Raw genomic sequence first — 18,658 nt, 5'->3', positions numbered from 1 at the left:
GAAAATCCCATTATTTAAAAAAAAAAAAGCAAATGCAGTATTATATTTCTGGAATATTAACATATTTCTATCTTTCCAATACATTAAATTTGATCAGGGTTCTACTTCCATTGTCAGCTTTTGTTTTCACTGTTCAAAGCCAGCAGTTATGTCCCAAATACCTGAGCTACACTAGATGTTGTCATTGTTTTGACCCCTTTTCATTCGTGTTTAAACTTGTGTTTTTCTTGATACTTTAATATAAAACAGAGATCTAAAAACTCAACCACAGATTAAGACCCAAGAAAGAGAACAATAAACCTCACAAGTAGAGCAAAAACATTTGACCAAATAGTCAATGGACCCAAAAAAAAAAAAACAGCTATTCTGAACTTCTTAAATCTCAGGCCTGACAAACACCCCCGTACTATTATAAAAAACCTAAAACTAATGCTGAAGCTAATAAAAACTCAAATTAACTGAACATTTTTAACAATAAAAACTAATCTGAAACGAGCAAACCCTCCCTGGAAACTATCTGCAACTGAAAACAAAAATAAAGACAAAAATAAAAATAAAAACTAATGAAAAACACAAAACTATAATACCTCCCATCTGTAATGTACAACCCAGTGAAACACAAGAGCCAGAGTGACTGACATGGTATTATGATAATTCACTTTAATGAAGGTATCATACTGTAAGTGTCTCTCACGCGCAGGTAAAGACGGCGCATGCAACACATGTATACTGTCCTGTTACACAATGTCTTCAGGTTGCTTTAAAAAAGTTGCCCTCTTCTCCTCCTCCTCGTTTTCTCCTCCTCCTGCATTTTGCATAGTAAACACTTTATTCTCCCCTCTCCCTCTCCCCTCACTGATCTCATTTCCCAGTCCCTTCCCCTTCAAATGTACCGTGAGTGTTAGCTGCAGACAGGGGAGGGCTGGAGAGGGGAGCAAGAAAAGAACAGAGATCAAATGAAGATTTAAGGAAAGGAGAAGAGGAGGAGGAGGAGAAGGGGAGAGCTAAAAATGGGAAAACAAAGTACAAAGCGACAGCTGAGAGGGTCGGCCGGGATAAAGTGCAGAGAGAGACGGAGATGGCGCTGTGAGGAACAGTGTAGGATAACATGAAAACCACTTCTAGCTCATTCCTATTTACACATACACCGAAACACAAGTCATACAGAATTATTACATCTACTTTATATGTTCATTTCACAGAATCTCATATTTTCTCGTGAAGGACGGCAAAGCAGTCTTTGCTCCGTGTTTTGTGAAGCAAACTCTTTAGCCACGCACATTTTGACACAATTAGAGACACAGCATTCGGAGTGGAAACGAAAACTTGATTTGAGCATGGGTATTTCAGAACTCACTTGCATCGATAAGTTTGACACACCGAGGTTTTTCTCCTCCGTGCTGTCAGAAGCAAACCTTAAGGAACTACTGTACCAACAAATATGGCATGCATAGAGGAGCTGCACCACAAAGACTGTATAGGCCTACACAGCACTAACCCACTGCATACACAGTGCCATAGAGAAAAGAGAGAGACTAAGCAAGAGGAAATAAGACAGAGACATTTTTAAATATCACTGCCAAACAGGCATTTTGGGGATTTCTCTTTTTTTTTTTCTTTTTTCTTTTTTTTTTTGCATCAATTTGGAAGACGAGACGTGCTTAAGACTAAGTTCAGGACTAACTTAGACATGAGGTTAGAAATCAGGACTTCATCATTCAAAACCTTCCTTCCCTTCACACCGCAGTCTGCACAGATGTGTGTGTGCGTACTTGTACTTGCCACATAGCGAGGACCATGAGTGTGAACAGAGTGAGGACATTTCGGCTGGTCCTTCACTTTTGAACCGATCTTCAAAGGGCTTTTTGAGGGTTAAGACTTTGTTTTAAGGGTTAGGGTGGAATTAGGTTACGGCTCGGGTAAGGGGCTGGGGAATGCATATGTCAATGATGGTCCTCACAAAGATAGAAGTACATGTTTGTGTGTGTGTGTGTTTGTGTGTGCGAGCACATACATGACATATTGATCATGGAATGTTCATGACGCAACTTTAACAGGTCGAAGAGAAGGAAATCCAGTAAACAAACACACTGCTGCCGATCGATAGAGCGCACACATACAGTTACACATTCACTACAACTCTTGATCGCCGGCCTTTGCGTTGACCAGCTTTACCACAAGGTACTGTGAACACTACACACGCCTGGAGATTACTGGAAACTGGCCTGTTACTGGTCTGTGGTGACTGGTCACACTCAGCACCACTGTGACCAACCAGCAGCCAAAGCCATTTGCAGTTTGTACTTTGTATTCCGCTGCTTGTGTGTTTGTAGGTGTGAGTATGTAACAGGGGTGGCGGATAATGCTTGTTGTCCAGTTTAGACACTGGTGGGGGTTTAGTCTGAATGAGATGCTGTGGCTTTAGCTTCAGTGGTTTGAGTCTATTGGTGCAATGAGATGGATGAGACTTGGATAAACGTAACTGGGCTGTAAGGGGTGGAGTAAAGTCTTGTCTGGGCTGCGTCTAACCAACAGGAACTATTCAGACTTGTATGATGAACTCGGGGTTGGTGTAGGAGAAGCCTTGAAACTCGTTCTGGTCCAGATTCATGATAAAGAGCTTGTCTGTGGGCGTCAGCTCCACCACCATCTTGGTGAACTCCTTGTCAAAGTTTCCAACGTCACGGCGAGATTTCTGCCACAGAGAGAAGAGGAGGAGAGAGAACGTGTTAGAAAAATACAGTTCGAGTGAATTTGTACAGCGTTAAAGAGGCAGTTTGGAAAGAAGAAGCTTGACAACAATAGAAGCACAAAGATGAAGGGTTGAGAAAGACGCACGGGAGGTTCATTGTTTCAGCACATGGAAAGACACATTTTAATAATCTGCAGAGGTGGGACAAAGTCGTTTTATAGGTCACAAGTAAGTCTATGAATTAGACACTCAAGTCTAAAGTCAAGACCAACAAGTCTCAATGTTGAGCTTAGAGTCCAAAACAGGTCCAGCATTAGCAGCAGGGATTTCCCATCTAACTTTGTCAATTAAAGGTTTATTTCGACCAAACCAGCATTGGTGTCTGGTGCCAGTTTTGGTGAATCTTCTTTTGTTTCAGTCAAGTCTGAATGAAGAGTGTTATATGATTAGTTAACTTGGCAATTCGGCTTGTCTTTGTTCAGTAAACTTTTATTCAGACAGTGTACAGTTATTTGTTTAGAGTTTATTTTACTTATTTATTACACTAAAAAAGTTAACAGAGCTTGTGAAATGAAGCAAACTCACCACTCATACAACTCCCAGCTGAAACTATGAGGGACTTTACAGTCTCACCATTGCCTCTTGAGGTAAAAAGCGGTATTACAAGACAAGCTGGGCCACAGCTAGCCGTGTAGACAGAGATCTGTCAGATGTCTCTGCGGCACAATATACGTCTTTGACAAACACTCATGTTACCTCACACAAGTGTTACCTCTTCACGTTCTGGTGATAATTTTTGTTCATATTTGAATTCTTGCACCCAGCTTTCTAGTCTAAGACTAGTCATGAGTCATTGGTGTTCATTCTAAATTGAGTTGCATGTGTTTTTTGATTTGTCAAGTCTAAGCAAAGTCTAGTCCACACCTCTGATCGCAAATCGTAAATGGTCACATCACAAGCAATATAGACTCAGCAAAACACACCACTGATTCCATACAGGACTGGGGGGAGCAAGTCGACAAGAAACAAACACATCCTGCCGACAAACCCAAGAAACACAGTCAAAGGATGAAAAAGACCCACCAAAACATTTCAACAGCACAGATGCAGGAAGATCCAAGACAAACTTCCAAAGCCAGAGAGAGGAAATGTTCCAGTACACAAGGATCGATAAAAACAGACCAGCTGGAGACCAAACTACAACCGGAAAGGATTTCACACAGGGAAGTGAAGCAGTGAGCCCCAGGCAAGACACATGTATCACACACACACACACACACACACACACACACACACACACACACACACACACACACACACAAAGCGTTTTAGTTTCCTACCTCCTCCTTTTGTCTCATCACAGGGCTTCCAGCTGAAATGAGGAGGGGCTGCAAACTTTGCCCCCTCTAGCTGTGGTCCACGAATTCTCCACTAACTCAGCTCATGTTTGTGTACGAGGCAGGCGTGACACTGAATATGCAGTGTGTTTGTTTTGTCGATGACATTTTATTTTAACCCCCTTTTGCAGCTTTTTATACACAGTGCGTAATTCATAAATGGTCAATAATGCACCATAACGTAGTTTTCTGTAAGCAGATATAGGAGCGTTGGTTTAAGTGTATTAATTCATGTTTTTAACAACATCTTTGAGTCCTGTGAAGCATCCACAAGTGACGTATAATCATTAATACCACAATATAAAATACAGTAATCATATCTAACATAAAAATATATCAATGTTTTCCAAGATTGTAATTCTTGTACAACAACTTCCTAACTTATTTAACTTAACTTTAACTTAGCAAAAGGTTTTAATTTCCAACAGAGTGCTGCAGTGGACACCAGCTGGTTATGGAAAAAAGACTGGCTGACGGCTGATACACCAGTTATGGATGCTTCACAGGAGACATTTAAACTGCTGACGAACTCATTTACAAACACTAACGTCCTGATACCTGCTTACAGCTGCATCGTAGTGTGTTTTAAGCTTCTTATTGAGTGCCTATATACTGCTTATACATTTTAGGAAATACATGTATTGGCTTTCTTGCACTCTCATGTCTGCTTAGGCTACAGCAAGGAGACGGTTAGCTTATCTTAGCATCAAGGCTGACAACAGAGAGAAGCAGCTAGTCTAGCTAAGAAATAGTCCAGCAAATACAACCTCACATCAAACTCAAACTTTGGTTGCTTCAGTGTTTTGAACAAATTAAACGAATAAAACATACCGCGCTACTTAGTGCGCTTTCCAGGTGCTGGTAGGTGGATTTTCTTTTATACCTTTGGACGGAGCTGGGCTAGCTCTTTCCTCCATCTCCAGTTTTTATGCTGAGCTAAGATAAGCTAGTTGTCTCATGGCATTAGCTCAGCTTCCAGATATGAGAGTGAAATTAATCTTCTCATCCAACTCAAACCAAACAAACTTATGTCCCAACATGTTGAACTTTTTCTTCAAAGTGGTACCATTTTGGGTGTAGCAGCAGTAACAAGGCAGACACAGCAGAGGGAGTCTGGTAGGCACCAGTGAGTATATTATCAGTTTCCAGTCATACAGGACAATTACACAATCCACAGAAGCATCTCTCTCATCCAGAACAATCTATCCAAATAGCTCTCTGATATAGAACTCAATATATATATTTTCTTTCATATCTCTCATTATGTCGCCATTGATCTGTCACCATCACCATCATCACAATAAGCACTCGCTTTTTAACCCCTGGCAGAATCATCATTTTTATCAGCAAACATCTTTAACAGACACACATCTGCACTGTCACCATGCTGCCGCCTCCCTTTTTGATACTAGCTCAAAGAACAAGATTTGACACATTGTTACTAATCTGCATCTTTACACAGTTACAAAAGGATAATACAACCTGCCCCACAATGAAACACGTCTTCTCAGACAATTCATTTTATACAAGAAAATGACTTTACAAGGGTATTGTGTTGTCGGAGAACAGATAAGATATAATGCATATTCTAATAATTATACATGTACTGCAAAATGGCACAAGATGGCTGCCCTTCATCACAGTAATTGAGGACAATATCTTTCCACATCCTCATGAGTCTGAACCCTATTTTGGCACTTTTGGACATCCTGTTTCTGTAAGCTAACAAAACTACCAGCTTCACGAGACTCGACGGGGGCTCCGTCCTACGTAAAATCCTCCAAAAATTGTTGTTTACAAGCTAAGAAGATATGCCCTCTGTGGTTAGAAACACAGTGCAATGTGGTGAATGTTTTCAGTAATGAAATCAGGAGAGAAGAAATGAGCTCTCAGTCAAAAACCACTAAGCTGACGGAGACTCTTGCAGACTGCACGTACGTATAAAGACTTCTATCCTCCGCATGGCTAAAAATGAGATCAGCAAAAATTTTCAGATAAGCTCACCACAACACTGACTGAACAGAATGTGTAGAAGTATTTGGTCCTATAGACAAAAGTAAAGTCAACATCAGGAAACTGATTAGTATTCAAACAATCATAGCAAAGCAATTGGTAATCTTTCACTTACACTGTATGATTACCAATATGTGATCATAGTACACTTATCAATATTACTGATAGGTTGTCATAGTCAATATGCAATTACACGGAGGGTGACAAAGAGAGACAGAGTAGGTTCAGGCCGGCCCTGAGGTCAGACACCAACGTGAACCTACTGGTGTGAGCAGCCGGGCAGCATTCAGGAGCAACATTTCTGCACTAAAGATAGAAATACAGCCAGTAGAGCTGATATGAGAGCAGCAGCGTAACATGACATGCTAAACCAAAGTAAACTGAAAACAGTGTCACCGCTGGAAACAGGACTGGTCTCCTACAGGCAACTTGACACATGAATATCTGGTTATTTCTCCTGATTGTTAGCATTTGAGCACGTCTGCATTTCCATCTGAGCATTATTTAAAGAAATCGTCACTTTGAGAGAATACGCTTATTCAATTTCTTTCTGAGAGTTTGATGAGAGGATTGATATAACTCTTATGTCTGTACATTAGGTGCAGAGCTGGAGCCAGGAGGCGATTAGCTTAGCTTAGCTTAAAGACTGGAAGCCAGAGGAAACAGCTAGCGTGGCTCTCCTCAAACAATACTGCAGAATTTAAGTTGACTAATTAAGACTTTTTATCTTGTCTGTTTAATAAAGAGAAATGTAAAAACAACGTGTCAAGCAATCACAACGACCTACAAGGCGAGGGCATTTGACTGATGGGGGTAGCCAAACTAGACTACTGCTGGTGTGCTAATCTGTTAGCATGCTTACTGTTGGCTGACTGCTATAGCTGTGCGAGCTCTGAGGTGGTGATAGTCTTTTGAGAGGCAACAGACCCTCACATTAAAGGATTAGACAAAAATCTGACAACAAGACTAAGAATCTACAGTCATGCTAGTGGCTCTGTGAGGCTGTACGTAGGCACAGTGGTGCTCTAAGCTAAATGCTAAAGTCAGCATGCTAACATGCTCAAAATGACAATGTTACCATGCTGATGTTTAGCAGGTATAATGTTGACCATGTTCACCATCTTAGTTTAGCATGTTAGCATGCTAACGTTCTCTAATTATGACAGAACAAAATACAGCTGAGGATGATGGGAATTCTTCTTTTTTAATTACTACATTCAAATCACAGTGATAAGGTAGGCTGCTGCTTTGTGAAACAGACAAAATAAACTGGCTGATTGAAAGGCTTTACAGAATTTTCCCTTTGCTGTGGAGAGTTTTACTTTTCATGGGCAGTTTTATGTGCTTCATTAACGATAAGCTTCTTATGCTACTAGAGGACAAGCTAGCAGTGCTAGCAATAACTAGTTTACTGTCTCTGTCTGTCATGTGACCCTCACCTTAAGGGTTGTTGTAGTTGTTTTTTAGGTTTTTATGGTCTCTTTTATATCCCTGCTCGTGTACTCATTAAACAAACTACATACAACATGTTGAGTGTTGCAAGTAGGCATACCTTTTATGAAGAGAGCCAGGCTAGCACTTTCCCTTTGCTTCTAGTCTTTATGTTAAGCTAGGCTAATTGCCTTCTGGCTCCAACTTTGTACTTTATGCATAAACATGAGATGGATATCAATCTCCTCTTCTAACCCCAACCCAAAGAAAAAAAAGCATATTTCCCAAAATCTTGAACTATTCCTTTATTTCACCTTGCTGCCGAATGTCGCCTGGATATGACATCATGGTGATTTTTTTTTTTTTTTTTTTTTTTTTTCTCTTTAATCCATGTTTCTGAGGTGTGGGGGATTACTAGTGCAGCCCAGTGATATGTGGCATGGTCAGTGAATTGTGTGAGGGTACTCAGGGTTAACAAATGAGAAGCCTTGGAATTCTTCCTGGTCCAGGTTGGCTATAAGCTCCTGATCTGGGGGGGTCAGCTCTGGGGGGTGGCGCGTGAAAAAGCGATCAAAGTTCTCCGCATCACGCCCACACTGCCATGGAGAGGAGAGAGAGAGACGAAGAGAGAGAGAGATGGGGGGGAGGATGGAGTGAGTTTGATGAGGGATGTGGAGAAAAAAAGGACAACAACAAACGACAAAGAGAAAAAAGAGAAATACAACTAAAACATGGCATCAACCAATCAAATCACTCACAGCCGAAACTGTGGATTTCCATTGGTCCGCATGTGAGCCAGTGACATCTCAGCTTCATCATTGGTGACTACACTCACAAATCTCAGCTGTGCATTTGTCAGAGTAGTGAACAATGGCAGGTGATGGTTGGGTTCGGGGGATGAGCGATCTAATCTTTTCTATGACTTACCTGGAAAGTTTCGCTAAGTTTGTTATTTCCTTTCTGAACACGACTAATTTCTAAGGTGAGCAGTGAAGTTCAGGTGACGTTCAACAGCTGAAGAGCGTGTGTGTGTAATATACTCACAGCTTTAGGTTTGAAAGGCGGCTGGACCTCTTTATTCTCCAGTTTTTCCCAGTCTATATAGCGGAAGAAGGCGTGCTCCTTGATGTCTCGCTCCCCCTCTGGACCACAGCCCAGACGCTTACCTGGGTGCTTGGTCATGAGCTAAAATCACAGACAGATGCATAAAGTGAGAAGATTGGAAATGTCTGCGTGTCCGTGGCCCTTTTCCAAACCGATCCCTGCACATTAGCCATTGATTTCCAAATTTTCAGGTTTTATTTGTACTTTTATGTAAAATCTAGGATTTCAAAACCCACTATGAAAAGGCTGAGTTCAGAAAGCGCAGCTACAGGCTGATGTGCATTTCCGAAATGTTGACAAAGCAGCAAGATGGAGCTCAAATTCATGGTGTTTCCTCCATCGTCTGGCACTTTTGGTTTGGGGTAGTGGAGACTGATAACTCACATTAGTCGTGTGAGTTACTCTGACGCACTTTCACTCCAAACTAAGAGCCCTTGATGTGGGCGTACTCTCTGGTGTTCAGAGTGGATAAAGAGAAGGTTTAGGGGCCAAACTATGACTGAGTCTCTGCCTGTATGTGCATTTGATCATGTGGCCTCACCCCCTTGCAGATAGCAACAGCTTCTTTGGACATGGATTTAGGGTAAGAGACATGATGCTCCATGATCGACTGGAACAGCTCATCTTCATCCTCCCCATCAAAAGGCGGCTGGATGGGCACAAACATCATTCATCATTATCAGTTCTTGTCACAATTGGGTGTTCAAAACGTAAAAAGTAATGCATACGAACCTGTCCAGCAAGCATTTCATAGAGGAGTACTCCAAAGGCCCACCAGTCCACAGACTTCCCATAAGGCTGATAAGCTATGATCTACAGTAGACAATGGGTCATGAGTCTTATACATGAGTTAAAAATTACGTTAAAAAAAAAGCACCAATCAGCACATTATCACACCTCTGGAGCGATGTAGTCTGGTGTTCCACAAAAAGTCTTTGTGGTAATTCCATCGAACATGTTTTCTTTGCACATGCCAAAGTCGGCAATCTTTATATGGCCTTCAGAGTCCAGCATCACGTTGTCCAGCTTTAGATCCCTGAAAAAACACACACACACACACACACACACACACACACACACACACACACACACACACTTTTTGCTTACACATGCATTCTCTAATGGTTGTTAAGTGCACGTTCAGACTCTAGCTGATTCACTAACTGACTCACCGATACACAATGCCTTTGGAGTGAAGGAAGAAGAGTCCAATGGCAATCTCTGCAGCATAGAACCTGACACAGGCAAAAACATAAAAAACTGTTTCTAACTGTATCTTCACCAGGATACACAGAATGGCGTGCGTTAAAGATGGATGACGTGAATAAAAGATAACATTTTGTGGCACTTTGTAAGTTTCGTAAGTCTGCTTTCAGTTTTTTTCAGAAGTGTTTTCACATGTTTTCATGTGAATCTTATTTTTAGTACCCTGAATACTTAAGAAAATATCAGCACTGTTATCACCAGCATGACTAATAAAACATTCTGTATCATCTCGATCCTGATGATTAACCACAGTTAGCTCCAAGTCCTCATTAAAAAACAGCCGTTTGCCCTCTAAAATGAGCAGCATGGAACAGTAGTTATTAAACGTACAGCAGTTAATCTGCATTGTTTACTGTAATGAATGTATGGATTAATTTCATTGTATGTTGTATATTGTGATTGGAAGATTATTGATTATTTGTTAGGAGGATGTTCCAGGTAAGACAGCACTTTAACTGCATATTGGAATGTTTACTATTAATATCATTGTCCATTTTCTTGGGATTTATCCTTTGATGTTTTCTGTATCTGGGCGTCTTTGGCTGGAGGGGCCACTTATATATTAATAACCAATAAAGGCTTTCAATCACTTGTTCTTTGATAAGGCTTCATCTCTTACTGAATTAGGACATCTTTCATGATTTTTTTTTTGCACTTAGATCAGCCCAAAATAATCTGAGGGCACAGACGTCACCACAACTGACAAAACACAGAGGAGCAGAAAGAAGTTAAATTACAACAAACTCTGAGCAACAGCAGAGTTTTGCAGGTGTGAAAATATCATCACTGCATAAAACACCCCAGTGTTCAGCTGCTCTCTGAGTCTCTGAGTACTCACACAGCATGAGGCTCCTTGAACTTGCCGACCTGCTGGATCTGGTACATAAGGTCTCCTCCATTTATATACTCCATGACGAAATACAGTCGGTCCTAGAAGACAAAGACAGAGAGGTAAGGAGGGAGACGAGAAGTTGTGCGCCGTCATGTCTGTTAATGCAGCACGTTGTGCAGTACCATGGTTTGGAAACAGGAGTGCAGCTGAGTGAGGAAAGGCGGTTTCCCAGACAGAGCGAGGACCCTCTTCTCCACCATGGTACACTCCACATCATCGTCCTGGATCACCACGTCCTTCTTCAGGATTTTGATGGCGTACAACTCATCTGTGCCCTTCCTCTCAGCCAGCATCACCTGAAGGGAGTCAGCGAAAGGAAAGAAACGAGCTTGGGTGTGATTTAACTTCCAGCCGCTGCCTCTCATTTCTCATAAAAAACAAACACATAAACAGGTGTCTATGAATGTGCAGCACCTTGCCGAAGCTGCCCTTGCCCAAAACCATGATGAAGTTGAAGTCCGAGAGCTTGACCCGGTCCTGATTGCCGTTGCTGTCATACTTGCACACCGTGGAGGAGGAAGAAGAGTCTGTGGGCTTCCCTGGACCCACCCTCGCCCTCTGGAGGGAGAAAAAAAACACAACATCAGAATCAATAAACCTCAAAAAACAGCATAAAATAAACTTGTTATCATTTTGTGTTTCTCACCTCAAATTTTTGTCGCAGCTCCTCGTTACCTTCCTCTCCTTCTGGCTGGACAGGAACATTAAAGTATTCTCCTTCCTCCTGGGACAGCAGCTTAAACCTAAACCCCAGAATTAAAACACACCAATGTCACATAAAATCCAGGATTACTACCAGACTGTGAACAAATCCCTTAAATATTCACAGCCTTTGTCATTTCTGTCTACACCTGTGTAGGTCTCCCAATTATCCACCATCTCCTCTCCTCATCCTGACATCTTACCATCCGTCCACCCCTTGTTTCTGTAGCTCTGAGATCCCAAAGGACAGGGATCCCATGAAGTCGTTCCTGCTAGTCAAATCCCAGTCCCAGACCTCCACTGACAGACGGCGGTCCTTGTCACTTTCTTTTAGGCAGCTAAGAAATCAGAGAATAAAGGAGAAGACAGTCAGATGAAAGACCAGATGAAGGATGTTCTTAAAATCAGTTAAAATCAAAAGCTAGATCTCAATTTCATTTCAAATCTACGTCCCCTCATGTCTCTATTTAAACCAGTAAACATCTCAGCAAATGACACTTTTCCATGCCTGTGCCTTTCCTCGCAGGCACAGCAACCCAGATTAGCTAGAAGCAAAAACAGGGAAAAGAACGGGGACAGGGTCACTCGCATGAGCTCCAGTTAGTGTTGTGCTTTTGTGACTGAAAATGGGGCCAAAAGAGTAACTGGAAACCAAACACCCAACAATGGCAAACCAAATAAGTGTGTGAAGCCTCAGAGCTCAGCGAGACGTGGCACAAGAATGGGAGGGGTCTCACAAGGTGAAGGTCTCATTCCAGGAGGGGTTGAGGCAACATTTGATGGTCTTGGTCTTCTGCTTGCTCTCACTCTTGGGATCTGGGATCAGCTTGAGCTTGACGTAGGGGTCTGACAGGCCGTTGGGGTCCATGGGCACCAGGTTCTTAGCCTCTTTGACTGCAAGAGGACGTGATTTAAAAAAAAAAAACTGTCAGGAGGAGAAGAAAACATCCCAAGATAATACACACTTTTAGACTGTTTGGTGTTGAAGTCTGGAGCTTGTCCTTTCCAGAGGACAGTGGGACGTGGACCCGTAAGTGTCAGTCCCGTTCTGGCCTGCCCTAAATAACTCTGGCTACATTTGACAACACTTAACAACAGTTTAGCTTCTGTTCCATAATCAATCCACAGCTGTCTGAGGGAGAGAGAGCTGGCACGTGGATGCATGTCCCAGTGGCGATGTGGGTCAATCGTTGGATCATTGATCGACTAATGGACTTTCCAGTTTTAGTCTTGGGCTGATAGAGAGGTTTCAGAGGCACTCAGCGTGTGTGTGTGTGTGTGTGTGTGTGTGTGTGTGTGTGTGTGTGTGCATGTGTGTGTAAAGTGAGAACGAAGAGGCCGACAGGAGGAGAGTGCACTCACTGGTGACGGTGAGCGTGTCCTCAGTGATCTGGGCAGAGATGTGGATGCGTCCTCTCCTCTCGGTGTGATCTGTCCCGCACAGACTCGGGACGTTGGCGACACACCGCTTGTGGATGTTCATCATACAGTCTGAAAGCACACATGCACACACAAACGTGCAGAAGTTCATTTCATTTAAACACAAATATACGCAACGTATGACATCCTCGATTCTGTGATTTAGTGTTGCTCTTTCATCAGTTTGGGTGCTCAAGAGAGACAGATTAACGGGTCAAAAACGAAACACCAGGGACTGACTTCCTACAACTAGGCAGCAGATCTTTATGTGTTTCCTTGTGCACTCTGGATTTTTGATTCATCTCAGACTCGTCTTCAAGGTTCCCAAAAAATACAAGCACATCATGCTTTTGGTTTCGGGATCCATTTTGAAACAATCAAACTCAAGGATCAGGCTGTGATGGACACCAGCGTGGATTCTGTGAAGACTCGAGGACATGTCGTGCAGTAAAGTTTTACACTTAAATGTTGAGTAACACGCAATTTAGACAGCGAAGACAGGTGAACAATAAAACCTCAGATCAATCTGCATTGAGTAGAGAGACACAGGCAAACAAAAAGCAGATAATAGTGCATTTCTTTATGATGAGCAATAAAGAAAGCACGCTTTATGTAATTTCTGAGTTTGTCCACTAGATGTCAGACTGCTCTGATGCACAATGCTCCACATCTTCCTCCACTCCACAGGTGGTGCAGAGGTGGACAGTGAGTGAGTAATCATTTGCTGTGTTTTCTGTTGCATGACAACCTCTTTTGATTCATCAATTTCATGGTGAATGTCACCTGAACGTGACATTCATTTCTGCATTGTATTGCTCTCCGGCTGCACTCAGCTGCATTTTCCATTAAAACCTTCACTCTCGGGAGGGATGACCCAGAAAAAAACAAGTGTTTGATGCGGCAGAACAACTTGTCGCCCTGTTTCAGGTCCCTCCAAGACAAAGCCAGCAGACAGAAAGTTAGGAGCGAGGGACTGGACCTGAGAAGCTTCACATCTCAGCTCACTGGTGCAGAACACTTTATATTAAGGTCCACATATTCACCATTTAGCAGCATTTACTAGTTTCTTGTTAGTGGCATATTGGCTTTTTATTAGTCATTATAAAGAACTTATTAATGCTTTATTCTGCATGACCATATTTTACAACTACTCGGCCATTCATCTACATCGCCAACTCCCTCGTTTATTATTTGCCTTCAAGAACACGGCGATCATCTGCTGCTGGTCTACTGGAGGTTTCCAGCAACTGGAGAAAACTGGGGATGCAGCCTTTGTCCATTACGCCCCAAAGCTCTGGAACAAACCTACAGATATCAGGGAAGCAAAGCTAAAATCTTCTCTCTTCACTGAAACTTTTAACTATCTATTGGTTCCTGATACAAGTCTGAAACTTTTGTGCTTTGCCTCTCGCTTATGCACTGCTGCACTTCTTTTAAATTGTTGTATTTTACTTGATTTTATTCATTCTATGTAATCTATTTCACCTATATTTTCTTATTTTATGCTGTGATTTGATGCTTATTTATATTTTCACCCTTGTTCTACTCTGAGTGACTAAAGACTTGGTGGTCTGTGGGGCAACACTGGGTTGTGCCCTGCAGGCAGATAAAACCCACAGTGAGATTACATCCATGAGAAGATGTTCTGAGGCGGCTGCAAAACACCTGCCACGGCGTAATCGAGACCTGTGGTGAATCAGTATCTGCAGAGAAGGAAAAAGATTCTGTCGTGTCTGAGAACCACAGAAAGCAGAGAGAGACGACGAGTTCCTTTAGAGCTTCATCCTAATTGAGTTCTTCAGATTTTTATACTTATTCTTCTCTATTTTTACATAGATTTTACTATTTTATTGTGTGGTTTTATCTTTATTTTTATTTTCATCCTTATCTCCATCTTATTTTACATTCATTTTTCATCTGTTTTATGTCCATTCTGTCTTTTCTATGTAAAACACTGATTTGGTGCATGTGATTTCTTTCTTGTGACGCACTTCCATGCGGGGACTGCACATTGAGCTGCAGTCCCCGCATGGAAGTTAATAAACAAATTTCCCTCAACAACCTCCTAATTACAGCTTGCTGATAGTAAGGAAGCTGTTTTAAAGTGCTTAAAGGGCTTTATAATGACTCATTAAGAGCCAATATGCTGCTAACATGCATGCCAACAAGCCGCAAGTATGTACCTTAATAGAAAGTGTTTCTTAATTAAGGTTAAGTTGAACATGTCTGCATTTCCACGATTTAGTGTGAGAGCTGAACACAGAGCTTTTTGTCATGTGCTGTTTGTTTACGAGGATTAATATACACTCTAACAACACCTCTGTGAATTGTGTTAAATAAGCTTTTTCAGGAGGAACAAAGCCATCCCCTCATTTTCTTTTCCTTTTCTAGAGACTAAATATAAACATGTAAAAACAGCTGCAAAGTCAAAGTCTATCTCACACACAGATACAATGAGGAACCGTCTACTAGCACAGTAATGCTTGTCAGGGCTAGAAAAAGCATAGCAGACATGTAGCCCACTTCCTGTTTGTGTCTTTGTTGCCAGCAATAAGCTAAAGATCAGCAATATGACACAACAGCACGAATGTAAAAACTATTCAGTCATCGTTAAGAGAAGCTGATAATATCTCTCACTGTCGGTCGTTAAGCTGATAATATATGTTCACTTATGACTCATGAACAGGCCCATTACTGTAAATTATGTATCTAAATTCATTTAAAGGTTTTAGCTGAACTACGGTCCACAGCCCACATATCAGCAGCAGTACGTGGATTACGAATGCTGTAAAAGTATAAACGGATTCAGTGAAATGTAACGTGTGGCAGCCATTTCTTTGTTTTCTGACCAACGTCCTTGATACTTGGCCAAGTGAATGTGAAAGAATGGAAGCTCTCTCACAACGAAAATGTGTTGGGTAATGACACTTCCACATATTGTATACTGATGTTTGGATCAGCAGTTTAAAAGAAGCCAAAAAAGGGCTAAATTTGTTTCACTGTCTCTTGACTAGACATCCTTCACACGTTATCCAAAGGCAAATCACTAAAAAAAGAGAATATTTAAGCTCTAAATCCATAAGTCAATATGGGAAAGAGCTGAATGTAACTGAGTGAGCAGATTGAAAGTTATGCAGTTAAACCTGCAATAACTGTTCTTTTTGGCCAGTTCAGCTAAATATTCTCTCCGGTTTTGCTCTGTTTTTCGTCTCGATCAACTCCTCACTGATAGATCTGGCTCTTAAGCTGCTAAATGCTTCATTGCATTCAGCAGCTAGTTGCTAACTTTGCCTGCTGTTAGATGCTGAGCAGGTAATGCATGGCTGGTTTTTAGATCTTGTTGAAAACAGCTGCCGAAAATGACGCTAAGAGAGCAGCGAGAATGAACTGAAACAGTAAAAAGGTGATTGGACAGATAAAAACAAGGAGCTGAAACTCATATAATTTTAATATTGAGTGCATTTGCTTTACAAAGGACTGACATTCTGACTTGAGTTTGCTAAAGTCACCAACAGCAACCAGACGTTTAAAAACAAACCTGTAGATGGAACAGACGAAAAACGCTCCATAAAGCGGGTACATTGTTCTACTCAAGGCTCCCAAAGCACCAGCTTCCACTTTTGCCACATGATCACACACACAGACAGATGTTGGTGTACGTACGGTCACATTTCATGCCCTGGTGAATCAGCCCGTAGAGGAGGGAGCCGCAGTGGTCACAGAACGTCGGGCTGGAGTAAGTGTGGACCTTAAACTTGTGTTTACTACGAGGATCCTGCAGAGGCAGAAGCACAGCGAGGAGAGAGAAGACGCTTTAATTCAATATTTCAGTAATCCAGGTGGTTTCCATTGCAGCTCCTGTTAAAAGCTTCAAAACTGCAAGTTCACGTGCTGTCATTTTATTCCCGTTCTTTAAAGCATCAGTTCACCCCAATAAGAAAAAGACATGTTTGCACTTACCTCCCTCTAGTAGTATCTAACATTGCAGTTAGTTTGGGGTTTTTTGCACTGGTTGTGAGATACACTATATAGCCAAAAGTATGTTGACACCATTTCAGCCACGTGTGGCTGAAAATTTCACTCCCTTAAACTATGTGATTTATTATGGTACTATATAATAAAACCCCTGAGCATCCATTCGTCTGCGGAGGCTTCTCACGACATCCTGGAACCTGGCTGCAGGGATTTGCTCCCTTTCACCCATAAGCACATGAGTGAGGTTGGCTGCTGACGCTGGGTGAGAAGGCCTGGCTCAGATTCACCTGAAAGTTGTTGTACAGGCTCTGTGCACGCCAGTCAGGCTCCTCCACAACAAACTGAGAAAACCATTTCTTTATGGGCCCGGATCGTGCACAGAGGCGCTGTCATGTTGAAACAGGAACTGAAACATCACTACTGTTGAAAATACTGTGTTGTGCATCATTACAATTTAAAAGGGGCCTAAAATGTCTACACGACTGTACTTTTGGCTGCCCCAATATAATGGAGGTGAATGGAATCGTATCATTTTCTTCTATTAGAGTGAACCAATCCTTTAACTACCACCTCCATCATGACAGAGACAAAAGTAAACATAATGAGAAAGAGAGAGAGAGGGGGGGAGAGAGAGAGAGGGAGAGAGAGAGAGAGAAAGAGGACTGATTGAGAGACTTTGGATGATGTTCAAAAATAGGAAGCAGCTTTGATGATGTAACAAAAACAAAGAAACACAGGAGTTAGAGATTCATAAACATCAGTCATATGACTTCAAAATCCATGCTGACTCAAATATTGTGTGTGTGTGTGTGTGTGGGTGTGACAGAGAGAGAGAGAGAGAGATATTGGCTCATTAACCTGAGGCAGCCAGGCAGCACATTGTCTCTTAACTGACATGCCTCGGTGTGATTTAGGGCTGACAGCTCAGCAGGAGAGAGGACAAGGGGTTACATCTGTGTGTGTGTGTGTGTATGTGTGTGTGTGTTCCAATACAGGAACTACGTGGAAGTACACGAGCACCATCAGCCAGTGCTGACCCTGCTAAACATTCACTAACCATGCACATAAACATTTCCCTTAAACGCATGAGTGCAGTGATTTGCTTCCTCATAGTCTAATTAATCGAATAAACAGCAAAGGGTTAAATGAAGCAAGCAGTGCAGATTTTTTCTAGGTGTGTGTGTGTGTGTGTGTGTGTGTGTGCGCGCGTACATTTTGTCTACTTACATCGGAGGCGGGCCCCTTGTCGGCCCCCGGACAGGAAAAGGTAACAAATTCATGACAGCGCTTATGGACCACAAAACAGCACACTGTAGGGGGAGAGGGGGGAAAAGCAAGTGTTAACTCAGGCTTCCACGCAAAGCCAAATAAGACGACGCAGCAGCAACAAATAGATGAATCAATGTGTCAATTATGTGGCATTAGTCATTGCTCAATAGGCTACTCAGATTTCAGAAGTTCCCATTTGCTCCTTCCTTGCTGCCGACGTCTATATTTAGTTTGATTGCTTCAGTTTAGACGATTATATTTATCCGCCGGATGGTGGGATATCTCATAATCACATTTATCACATAAACATTAAAGCTGCCACAGGAAACTTCCTGCAGAGGCGGCTCCAAATGGCAGCAGGTGATCTGACTGCTTGAAGGTGAAAATCAGTCGGTGTGGTGACTGAAATAAAAACCCCGCACACACTCGGCCTCATAATGAGATTCGTTACTGTCACATGTTATCATAGTCAGTGCAATATACAATCTGTTCTCTGCC

At 42.0% G+C, this 18,658-nt stretch overlaps 1 protein-coding gene across 4 annotated transcripts in view; it reads right to left on the bottom strand.

The window, feature by feature from the left end:
- Positions 1 to 640: 640 nt before the first annotated feature.
- LOC143320059 (protein kinase C beta type-like) overlaps positions 641 to 18,658 on the bottom strand; it is a 30,834-nt gene continuing 12,816 nt past the window's right edge. The window contains exons 3-17 of one of the 4 annotated variants that reach the window (XM_076729439.1): positions 18,119 to 18,201; positions 16,580 to 16,691; positions 12,860 to 12,988; positions 12,235 to 12,391; positions 11,701 to 11,835; positions 11,442 to 11,538; positions 11,210 to 11,353; positions 10,918 to 11,091; positions 10,742 to 10,833; positions 9,810 to 9,872; positions 9,535 to 9,673; positions 9,370 to 9,450; positions 9,179 to 9,286; positions 8,578 to 8,718; positions 641 to 2,695 (exon numbers count right to left, since the gene is read on the bottom strand). In XM_076729439.1, the coding sequence (XP_076585554.1) occupies positions 2,543 to 2,695; positions 8,578 to 8,718; positions 9,179 to 9,286; positions 9,370 to 9,450; positions 9,535 to 9,673; positions 9,810 to 9,872; positions 10,742 to 10,833; positions 10,918 to 11,091; positions 11,210 to 11,353; positions 11,442 to 11,538; positions 11,701 to 11,835; positions 12,235 to 12,391; positions 12,860 to 12,988; positions 16,580 to 16,691; positions 18,119 to 18,201 (1,808 nt within the window). In that variant the 3' untranslated portion in view covers positions 641 to 2,542. Of the gene's footprint in view, positions 2,696 to 5,201; positions 8,130 to 8,577; positions 8,719 to 9,178; positions 9,287 to 9,369; positions 9,451 to 9,534; positions 9,674 to 9,809; positions 9,873 to 10,741; positions 10,834 to 10,917; positions 11,092 to 11,209; positions 11,354 to 11,441; positions 11,539 to 11,700; positions 11,836 to 12,234; positions 12,392 to 12,859; positions 12,989 to 16,579; positions 16,692 to 18,103; positions 18,202 to 18,658 lie in introns of those variants that run through there. The other 3 variants (XM_076729437.1, XM_076729438.1, XM_076729436.1) reach the window with 3 other exon arrangements.

Source organism: Chaetodon auriga, chromosome 4 (genome assembly GCF_051107435.1).
Source record: "Chaetodon auriga isolate fChaAug3 chromosome 4, fChaAug3.hap1, whole genome shotgun sequence".
In the NCBI taxonomy this organism is placed as follows: Eukaryota; Metazoa; Chordata; class Actinopteri; order Chaetodontiformes; family Chaetodontidae; genus Chaetodon; species Chaetodon auriga.
The sequence above is the reverse complement of the archived record's forward strand: the minus strand, read 5'-3'. Positions and strand labels throughout refer to the sequence as shown.